This window comes from Amblyomma maculatum, unplaced genomic scaffold (assembly GCF_055883805.1).
Source record: "Amblyomma maculatum isolate TAMU_Amacu unplaced genomic scaffold, ASM5588380v1 scaffold_20, whole genome shotgun sequence".
Classification (NCBI taxonomy): Eukaryota; Metazoa; Arthropoda; class Arachnida; order Ixodida; family Ixodidae; genus Amblyomma; species Amblyomma maculatum.
The window spans coordinates 2641071-2652844 of record NW_028146745.1 but is presented as its reverse complement, the minus strand read 5'-3'; the positions used below and the strand labels follow the sequence as shown (position 1 = coordinate 2652844).

At 46.5% G+C, this 11774-nt stretch overlaps 1 protein-coding gene across 1 annotated transcript in view; it reads left to right on the top strand.

The window, feature by feature from the left end:
* Positions 1-393: 393 nt before the first annotated feature.
* LOC146171527 (uncharacterized) overlaps positions 394-11774 on the top strand; it is a 50541-nt gene continuing 39160 nt past the window's right edge. The window contains exon 1 of the mRNA XM_084586493.1: positions 394-1451. Within this exon, the coding sequence (XP_084442619.1) occupies positions 397-1451 (1055 nt within the window). The 5' untranslated portion in view covers positions 394-396. The remainder of the gene's footprint in view (positions 1452-11774) is intronic.

Sequence of the window (11774 nt, the reverse complement as noted above, 5' to 3'; positions counted from 1 at the left end):
CCGATATCTGCCATGCGCCGACCCTGAAGGAGTGCCGAATGACATGCTGATGCTATTATGTATGCATAGCGTATAGAAAACGCGTATGGATGTCAGGCATGAGCGAAGTGTTGTACACCCCGTTTGACACTACTTCATCGAGAACATGGTATATACCTGAGAGAAATTCTGCGTGCACAAGATAATTCTCTGGAGTGGCTACCTGTACTGGACCAGCTGGCTTCAGTAAAGCCCTTTTAAATCTAGGGCTTTAGGCAGAACGTGCCTAGTGCTTTTAGCATTCCTTTTGTTTTGCTTTGTTGTTGTGTATTCAGAGTATGCTGTGTGCTTAAAAAAAATGGTAATAAAGGAAAATAAAAAATCGGCGTGGTCGAGTGGCGTGGGTAGCGTTTCACGATGCTCTCCGCTACAAAGGTTCAATCGGCCTCAGGCCGAGGTACTGCTCAGGTTAATGCCAGCAGTAATGATTACCGTGTTGTCCTTCCCCGTTTCCCAACTGGTAAGCTTGTCGTCGATTCTGTTTTTCTGCATGCTGACCTCGCCGGTCGCCCCTACCATGCTCAAGACTTCAGAGACGTCCTTCGGAACGTGGTGGATTTGGAAGAAATAAGCTCTATCGGACAATTTCAAATGTCGCATGTATGGATGGTTACATGTAAATCGACGCACTCTAAAGCAAAACTAGTCTCATGTGGAGATCTATTGGTTAAGAACCGCCGCTGTGTTGCTGTGGATCCAGAACCGAAGGAGATAAAGGCGAAACTTCTCTGGCTGCCTGAACTCTTGCATGACTCATTTATTTGCGAAGCTCTACAAGCCTATGGCAAAGCCACCTCGATTTTGAGGGAAAACTGGAAAGTTGCCGATATGGAACAGATGAAGACACTCAGCCGAGATGTGACTTTGACTCTTGCCGAAGAGGTTAGCGTTGGTGACGTTCCACATCAGCTAATTGTGTGTGGAGTGCAGAGCCTCGTTTTGATACCTGGCCGACCACCTCTCTGTCTCCGCTGCAACCGTGTAGGACACATTCGTCGGCACTGCCGTACGCCGCGTTGCGAAGATTGCCGGAGTTTAGGCCACACAGCAGAGAAGTGTGTGGTTACATACGCGGACAAGCTTCGGCACCGAGTCCGGCCTCCTGACGAAGCATTACGGGAGCACATCATGGACGCGTCTGAGATAATTGATGCGTCTGACGACCTTCCTGTCGACGTTGTGGCCGAGTCCTCAAGTGCTACTCCACGGGATACTGAGGAACAAAATACTGCTCATGCGTCCGAGGGTAATGAGAACAACTCAGCGTCTCAGGCCTTGGACAAGGAGCCAACCGCAGACGATCCACCAATCGTTCCCGAACACTCAGCGAATGTCACCGCGGATATTGTGACCCCTGTGGCCGTTACTGTGCAACAACGTCTAGACCAGGGCCAAGTTCCTGTGGCTGACGGGCTCGCGGCTGCCGACGAGCCAGTCTTGAAACGCCGTGCATCATGTGCCTCCGAGTCCAGTGAGGAGGACGATCAAGCTGGCAACAAGCATCGTCATCGCGGTCTTGCGTCGAAGCACAGAGGGAAGTGCCGGCGTTCGCGGTCGAGGAGGCCTGGCGGTGGTTCGGAGGCGGCTTCGCCGTCTTCCGAGAGGCAAATGGAATTGTAGGCAAAACTATGTGCTGTCACCATGGCTGTCTCTGAAGAGATAGTGCTTGCAACTCTCAATGTACGGGGTCTTAGGTCTCGCCAAAGACAGGTGCAACTTCGCCGACTTTTGCACAGCAGGCGTCTAGATATTGTGGCCGTCCAAGAGACGCAGATAGAGAGAGAGGAGGAAACCGAAAAGGCGCTACAGCCCTTTTTGGCAGATTTTAATGTCATTGTTGCGCATGCTGTGGCCTTGTCGGCAGGTTGTTTTCTGTTTCTGCGAAAGACGCTGCCTTGTACTGGCCTAACTTATAATATCGACGCCGAGGGTCGGTTGATATGTTGCGATCTTCTAGTCTTTAGGAAGCCATGGCGGATAATTAATGTTTATGCTTTTAATACTGTGACACAGCACAAGTTTTTTTGAACACAGAGCTAGCTTACTTGACTGTGACCGACATCTTGTGCTAATGGGTGACTTCAACTGTGTTTGCAACCCCATAGATCGTTCTAGTCCAGACACACGCAGTGACAGGAGTGGGGAACTTTTGTTCCGTGTTACAGAAGATGCGGGACTGGTTGATACAGGGACGTCCTGACGTGCTTTTAGATCATTCACCCATATTCAGGGGCATTCTCACGCTCGTCCAGACCGGATCTATGCATCTTGTACATTAGTTTCCCGTTGTCTTGTTTGCGAAACTATACCGGTTTCGTTTTCTGATCATAGCATGGTAGTAGCCCGGCTCGGTGGCATTGACCATTCAAAGTTTAGGCCGCAGTGGGAACTTTGGAAGTTAAACTCATCGCTGGTAAATGATCAAGAATTTATCATTCGTGTGCGCTCACAGCTCCAATCATGTTTTTCCAGAAATCTACCATTGTTCGCCGCTTGGGAAATGTTCAAGCAGGAAGTACGTGCGATAGCAATTGAACTTGGCTCAATTAAATCTTTCTACAGGAAACATCAGGAGGAGACACTTAAAAAAAGCTTGTGTAACCTGTATGAGCTAGAATGTGAATCCCCTGGATCATATACGGACAAAATTGCTAGTGTCAAAAGTGAGTTACAAAGGCGTGATGCGGAACGATACAGGGGTGCCTTAATTCGATCTCGTGTCAAGCGTGCTTTGCACTGCGAACGGCCGACGCGGCAAGCTTTGCTTGATGAACGTCATCATGCGACTGCAAAGCTGATTCCGGGAATTATGCGTAATGGCACATTGGTTACGAGTACGAATGAGGTTACGTCCGCATTCGTGGATTATTACTCGATGTTGTTTAGTGCCACTCCTCCTGTAAGAAATTCTAACATCTCGCGTTTCACATCCCTGGTGAACCCTTTATCAGAAGATGATTGTTCTGTAATTAGTAGCTCTTTCACGCAGCAAGAGGTAGGAGTGGCAATTGATCAATTACCTAGCTCTCTCAAAAACGCTTGGTCCTGATGGCATTTCCTCTGAATTTTACAAAGCTTTTAAAACTGTTCTTGCTCCTATCCTGCTAGATGTCTTCGCGATAAGTTTTGATCTAGAAGCCCTTCCCGAGACTTTTACAAAATGCCACACAGTCCTAATTCCAAAGAGTACTGATGAAGAAAAATTACGCTCAGTGGAAGGCTATAGACCAATCACACTGGCAAATGTGGATTACAAGATTTTCGCCAAAATTTTATCAAATCGCCTACAGTTCGCAATGTCGGTTCTCATTGGCCCTCACCAGACATGCGGCTTGAGGGGCCGAGCCATACAAAGTAATGTGCATATTGCGCGCACAGTCCTCGAATCGTGCTCTTGCTCTCATTATCAGGTTGCTTTACTTCAGGTCGACCTCGCAAAAGCATTTGATCGAGTTCGTCATTCTTTCCTGTTTTCTCTTCTGGAACGAGCGAACGTTGCAACAGTACTGAAGGGGGTGCAACTTTGCTATAGAAATTGTTCGACTCGTCTAATTGTAAATGGCCACCTATCAAGCCCCATACCAATCAACTCTTCTGTGAAGCAAGGCTGTCCGATGTCTCCACTGCTTTTTGCTCTTTACTTGGAACCACTTTGTCAGAGTGTTTTACATAACAGTAGTATCCATGGCTTCCCTCTCCTTGGAAATGAGGTTAAAGTACTTGCATATGCGGATGATCTTGCGTTTTTCTGCATTGACAAACCAAGCATAGAAGAAGTTATATCCAGCATAGAAGAATTTGGCGTTGTTTCTGGTGCTCAGATGAATCACTGCAAGAGTTCCGGCCTTTGGATTGGTTCGTTGGGCTCAACACCACCCCTATATGCAGGAATTAAATGGTCATGTGTGCCCCCTAAATATCTAGGCGTTCCACTGCATGCATTTAAGTCAAGTTCAAATTACTGGAAAGAGCGCGTTCCAGTAGTTCAGCGTTATGCTAATACATTTGTCCCCTATCGGCTTTCAATTTCGGTCGGGCTCAGGCCTGCAACATGTTTTTGGCGACAAAACTTTATTATGTGCTTCAGGTCCTCCACTGTGCTAGGCATTACATCCAGCGTTTTCACCAAATATTTGCGACGTTTACTTTGACATCCAATTTTGAACCGATTCGGCGTGATAACCTATTCAGAGCTGTTTGTGCAGGGGGGCTCGGTTTAGTGCATCTGTATGTAAGGCAGTTAGTTGCCCGTTTCTTCTTTTTTCGAGATTGTTCACATCCAATTATCAGAGCATTCCTACAAGTCAATTTCATGAATCTGCTTCCCGAATTAGTGGTTTCTTCAGAATTTACTGATCGCCCGCAGTTACTAGGATTTATGCAGGAAGTTTATGCTTTGTTGAGTTTTTTGACAGTACGATTCTCGAATGAGTACTTATATTCTGTTTCGCGCAATATACTATACAAGGATTTGGTAGCAATGCTTTTTTCGCCACCACTGTATCGTTCTTTATACTTTGGCTTTAAGGGTCATGATGTGTTAAAAGGAGTGCGCAAAATGCAGATTTCTCCTTGCACGAAAACATTTTTCTTTAAATTACACACCGAAGCTCTACCTGTTAACACATGGCTCCATAGAAAAAATATTTTTGTATCTTCTGTAAACTGCCGTCTGTGTGATGTGCCCGAAACAATTGAGCACTGTTTCATTAATTGCAAAGACGCAATTCTTTTTTGGGATGTGCTGCAAAAAACTCTAAAGAAAGACTTTGTTCTAAATTCGTACAGTGTGCGGTGTCTTGCTGTTACACAATCTGATTACGAACCATATGACATGTTTTTCCTTATTGGACTTCATAGCTTGTGGAAGACACGCATGTCGGATCGCAACGCTGAACCTGTTTTTCCGCCTAGACTCCATTTTAGCAGAATGATGCTGCAACTGAAGGACACTTATGATGAAAATGACTTTCAACCTGATTGGTTTCCGCTGTTGACACGGTGCTTATTTTTGCCTGCGTTTTAAAAAGTTGTGTCTTCTGTTGTGCATCTCAGCAATGGCTAAAGGAATTGTAAATAGTCTGTGTACATAACCCTTTCTGTATAATAAATACCATGTCAGAAAAAAAATCGGCGTGGTCGATGTTTATGGGGTGCAGGCATTAGTGCTTATCTCAGAGAGACCTCCACTGTGCCTTCGATGCAGCCGGGTAGGCCATGTACGGCGTCAGTGCCGAACGCCTCGATGCACCCAGTGCCGGCGCTTTGGCCATAATGTGGAGAACTGTGTATTAAGTTATGCCGATAGACTGCGTCAAGGCCAGTGGTCACGAGAAGATGACGTGGCGTCCGAACATATCATGGATGTGTCAGAGGTTGTTGACGTAACTGGTGAGTTAGGTCGTGAACCTCAAATTGATGGGGACCAGAAGCCTTCTGCACTTCACACCAACTCAGAAGAATCTGCAGTGACTGGCCATCAAGAACCAGCGTCTCCAGAGCCAAAACCGCCGGACCCGGGCCCGCCTGTGAGTGCCACTCAGAGTGTTGCGCTTGCTGCCCAAGAACCACCTGTTATTGAAGGACGTCTGGATATGCCTCCTATGGAATCAATGGAGAAGATACTGCCAGTGGATGCTCGCCTATCCTCCTCCGTCACTGATTCTCCTTCGTCGTTGGAGGGTAACAGTGAGCCGTCTGTGGCGCCGATCTCTGGTGCGTCCGGTTCTCTGTCGGCTGTCAGTGTGGCAGCGAGCGACGTGCTCCAGTCAGGTTCGTGGGCCGAAGCCTTGAGTGTCTCAGAGGAAGACATGGACAACACAGTGCCTTTGAAGCGTCCCGCAGATGATGAGGTGTGTATCAATGGTGCTGGCCAGAAGGCACACTGTGTAGAGGCCACAGGAAGGGTGACTTTAAAGAGGAGGGCGATGTCTGCCCGAAAGGCCGCCAATTTGCAGGCGGGCCACCCCATTCCAGGGTATGATGTTTAAAAGGACTAGTACTAAAAATGGCTAGAATCGCAGCATATCAAGTCGCTACCCTTAACGTCAGGGGTATGCGTAATCATCGGAGACAGCAGCAGTTAAGACATCTGTTAAACAAATGGAGTGTGTCTGTAGCAGCAATTCAGGAAACAAAGTTGTCCTCCGATGAAGAGACGGAAGCTGCTCTTGAGCCGTTTTTGCCGGAATATAACATTATTGTTAGCCACGCTAGAGGCTTGTCCGGAGGGTGTATGCTATTCCTGGCCAAAACACTAGAGATGACAGCCATGTCTTATTGCATAGATGGCGAGGGACGACTTATATGCTGTGACCTCACAATCTCAGGTGTGCAGTGGCGAATTATTTGTGTTTACGCCCCTGTTAAACAGCGAGACAGAAGGAATTTTTTTCTTTCATTAGTTAATCATTTGTGCACAGATCGCAAAATTATGTTGTTGCGAGATTTTAATTGTGTTTGTAGGGATGAGGACCGATCAGCATTATGTAAGAGATATGACCCTAGTGCTGCATTACTTAACGATTTGGCTTGTGAATACAACCTTGCGGATGTGGGGCAGAAAAAGGCGACAGTATTCATTTCACTCATTTTCAGTTCTCCTCTAATGCCCGCCTTGACAGAATTTATGTTTCTGCAGACATGTTAGCAAATTTGTTTGTTTACTGGGTGCGGCCCATCTTCCTCAGTGACCATTGTATGGTGTATCTTCAGGTAGGGAGGTACAGTCGGCAGATACTTCCCCCTCGGTGGGAACTGTGGAAAATGAATAACTGTCTGCTCTCAGATGAAATCTTTAAGCGTGCTGTACCTACTTGTTTGAAAGACATATGGTCACGCCACGATCTGTCAGTTTTTCAAAAATGGGACTTGTTCAAACAGGAAACCAAAAACTTAGCAATTGAAGCCTCTGCAAGAATCGCGTTCCTAAAGAGACACCACCTTCGTGAGCTTAGGCGCACTCTAACTGAGCTACATGAGCTAGAGAGGGTTAGCCCGGGTGCCTATGTTGAAGAAATTAATAACGTAAAGGCAGAGCTTCAACAAATTGCGACGGAAAGATACAAGGGGGCCCTAATAAGATCTAGGACTCGAAGGTTTCTTGACGAGCAACCTTCACGTCGGGCCCTCAGTGATGAAAAAAAGAATGCTCTTACGAAGGAAATATTGGAAATTCAGTATGGTGGTTGCACATATAGTGATGCTCCTAGTATTCATGCTGCTTTCTATGATTATTATCGAAAGCTGTTCGGCAGTTGTAAAGATCCAAATCAGGGTTTCGATTATAATTCCTTACTTGAGAACTTTCCTCGACTAGACGATGAGAAATGTGCTGTAGTAGAGGGACCCATCACTTTGGAAGAAATTAAATCAGCCATTTCAGACCTTCAGAACCAGAAATCTCCTGGCCCAGATGGTATTACTAGCGAATTTTATAAAACATTTTCGCCTTGCCTAACGCCTGTTTTGATGGAATTATTCCAAGCATCTTATGATGTGGGTTTCCTGCCTCCCACTTTCTATTCAGGCCACACAATATTAATACCCAAAAGCAAAGATACTAATCGATTGAAAACTGTTGAAGGATATCGTCCAATTTCCCTCTGTAATGTTGATTACAAAATTTTTGCCAAGGTCCTTTGTTCTCGTTTGCAGCTGGTTATCATGGACTTGATAGGTTCGCATCAGGTATGCGGTATCAGAGGGCGCAGTATTCAAACACACATCCATATTGCACGTTCAGTAATCGAGACAGTATCAGATGAGACAGGCCAAGTAGCTCTGATTCAAATTGACCTGGCGAAGGCGTTTGATAAAGTTCGGCACAATTTCTTGTTCGCGGTCATGGAGAATGCAAACATTGGTGACGTTTTGCTCAAAGGCATAAGGCTGTGCTATATAAACTCGTATACAAGACTAATTGTTAATCAGGAGCTAACGAAACCAATACCACTGGAATCATCTGTTCGTCAAGGATGTCCACTGTCTCGACTGTTGTTTGGCTTATATCTGCAACCCCTCTGTCTCAGTGTAATTAACAGTGCAGCCATCCGTGGTTTCTCTCTGGCTCAATGTGAAGTTAAGATTTTAGCTTACGCGGACGATATCGCCCTGTTTTGTTCTGACAAAAAGAGTGTACTTGAGGCTTTACACTTGACTGAACAGTTCTGCGATGTATCAGGCGCGGCCCTTAATTTAGATAAATCCAAAGGTTTTTGGTTGGGACACTGGGGCACTAGACCAAGCCAGTTTGGAGGCATATGCTGGGACTGTAGTCCTCTTCAGTACCTAGGGGTTCCGCTGCACCAAGTTCGTAACAGCGCAGCCTACTGGGATTCACAAATCGTACCTGTGCGGCGACAAACGCAGGCTTGGATGGGTAGCGAACTCTCAGTGTTTGCTAGGGCACAGGTCTGTAACATATTTTTTTTGCAAAGCTTGCGTATGTCCTTCAAGTCCTGCATTGTGCGAGGAGCAAAGTACAAGTTATGCACAGAATATTTGCAACATTTGTGTGGCGCTCTCAATGGGAGCCCATGCGGCGTGACAACTTGTTTCTTCCCTTAGAGTCTGGTGGAGTGGGCCTTGTTCACTTGTTTGTGCATCAACTTGTCTCCCGTTTTTTCTTTTTCAAATCAGCAAACCATCCGTTTCTTGTAACTGTGCTCATTAGGCGTCTTAGTCTACATTTGCCTTACTTATTCGCACCAACTGGGCAGGCTCGTGAGGGGTGTTTATGGGGATTCCTTAAGGAGGTTGCTGACACTTTCAATTTTCTCACTGTGCGTTTCTCTGTAGATTACCTGTATAGCCTCTCGAGAAATCAGATGACCCAGGCTCTCACTGAGTCTTTGTTCCCTACACCGTTGTATCGGCAGCCTTATGTGGGGTTTTTGGACACCACTATTCTAAAGCGTGTTAGGGAAATGTGCATTCAGGCAGCTGCAAAAACGTTCTTTTTCAAGTTACATACAGCGACGTTGCCTGTCAAGACATTTCTTCTCAATAAGGAGATGTTTGTGCCCTGGTCGGTAAATTGTCGTCTCTGTAACGTGCCTGAGACAATTGATCATTGCTTTATTCTGTGCCGTGATGCTATGTTCTTTTGGGACATACTACAAAGAACTCTTAAAAAGGACATTGAAATTACGCCTTATACAATTAGATTTTTGCCTCCTGACAAAAACTCTGTCGTGCCTTACAATCTATTTGTGTTGATGGGACTGTTCAGCCTGTGGAAAAGCCGCATGATCGACAGGCATGCAGAGCCACCAAGATCGTCGAAATCCGTGTTTCGGGAGCAGTGTGCTTTGGTGAGAAGTGTATATGCTGCACGTGAAGAACCTCCAAACTGGATGCCGTATCTAGACGCATGTGTATGTCTCCCAGACTTTTGATGTTCTGATGATTGTGCATTGTCGGGCTGGGGATATGACGGGCTCGTATTAAGCAGCCCGATAACTTTAGACATGGGCATGTTTAAGTAAGTGGAGTTGTTCCTTTTTACGAAAGTTTTTCCATGCAATAAAGAAAAAAAAATCGGCGTGGTCGAGTGGTTAGCGTGCTGAGCTAGTGATTGATATGTACCCAGAGACGCAGTTCGAGGCGCGCTTGGTGCACTAATTTTTTTCTTTTTAGGTTTTTTTTATGTACCTAACTTGTTTCGTTACTTTTTATTTTTTAATTTTTATCCCACACCTTTTTTTCTCCGGGCGAACAGTGCCGCCAGTGCGGAGCGTCCCAGTATGCCGCGTCCCAGTGCGCCCAGTTTCCAGCGTCATACTGGGACCATAATCAGGCATGGCGCTGGAGTGCTGGCAACCAGTGGCACTGGTTTTTAGGGTTGTGACGTCTTTAGTCGCGGAGGCCCCTGCCTCCGTCCAATAGGCCTGCGTGCCGAGGGCGGAGAGTAGGGGGCCTCCTACATCGGTAGAAAAATAAAGTTCATAACAACAACAACAAGGACGACCGACTCGCGCCGTCGCAAGCCGCAGCGGCGCCACCACCAGCGCCTAACTCCTGCGCTCTCCGCTAGGAGCGCGATTGTGGCATTACGCTTAAAACCCCTCAATAAACTAAATGTAGCGCCAATATGTGAAGTTTGCCGCCCGCCTCCTCTCCGGCGCTCTCCTTCGTCGTTCGACCCTCTCATTGGCCAAGAGCCGTCACGTGCTCGCGCACGCTCTTTTTTTTTTTTTGCTGGGCGCGCAGCTTCCTCCTGTCCAACGGTGCGGGCGGCGCGCGCGCGGCACATATCGCCGTGTGGTTTGTTGCCACGCGGACTGCTGCTAAATCGTTCTCCTCCGCCAGCTAGTTAATATTTTTTTCAAGCATGTTGCGCCCTTTGGCCGGCTGCTGATAGAAGCACGAAGGTGAAGGCGAGTTCAACCAACGCAGACATCACGTACGAATGGTGTAACACATTGACCGTTGAAAGCGGAACCGTTTCAGCGCAAAATATTAAGAAAAAACACTGCTACCACGCTTCTCAAGTTTAGCGGTAGCTCACAAGTCAGTCAAAGCTGCAAAGACACCACACAGACTGCAGCTTCCGCCGCCTAGTTAATTCTGATCTGCAGCTGAAGTTGAAAATAAATGGATGACAACTGCTGCCACACTTCTCAAGTTTACTGGCAGCTCGCAAAAAAGTCAACGCTGCAAAGAAACCATACACAGACTGTTGCCAAATTGTTCCTGTCTGCCACCTAGCTACAAATTTTTTTAAAGCATGCCGCTTAGTTTCGCCAAGCGTGACGAACTACGGACGCACTGAGATGACGGCGAGTTGAACCAACGCCGAAATCGCGTACATGTGGTATGAGACACTCACAGCTGAAACTATGCCCATCCATCCATCCATCCATCCATCCATCCATCCATCCATCCATCCATCCATCCATCCATCTGTCCATCCGTCCGTCCGTCCGTCCGTCCGTCCGTCCGTCCGTCCGTCCATCCATCCATCCATCCATCCATCCATCCATCCATCCATCCATCCATCCATCCATCCATCCATCCATCCATACATACATACACACACACACACACACACACACACACACACACACACACACACACACACACACACACACACACACACACACACACACACACACACACACACACACACACACACACACACACACACACACACACACACACACACACACACACACACATACATACATACATACATACATACATACATACATACATACATACATGCATGCATGCATACATACATGCATGCATGCATGCATACATACATACATACATACATACATACATACATACATACATACATACATACATACATACATACATACATACATACATACATACATACATATATACATACATACATCGAGGATAATAGCTTCAGAATGGGCTGTGGCGGGGCTAGAAAGTTGTCACACCTGCTTTTTTCCACGTCGGTCTCTTGTGGGGTAATTTAGGGTAGATGTGAAGTAATTGTTGGCCTTAAGAAAATAGAAAATGGGCTAACCCTAATGAGGATGACCACTTAAAAGCTGAATAGATCGTTGGGCTGAAAGGCGGGCGTGTCCTCAAACGGCCCAGACAGGCCTTTTTATAGGTACTTAAGGCCAAATTCAATATATATTCGGAATCTATGCCGTAAAACACGATGAGCAAATTGAGTCGGCGAAATGAGAGCCGAAGGACGCCCCGAATTGATCGTAACAGGCTAAAGACTTCGAACTTCTCCAACCTAT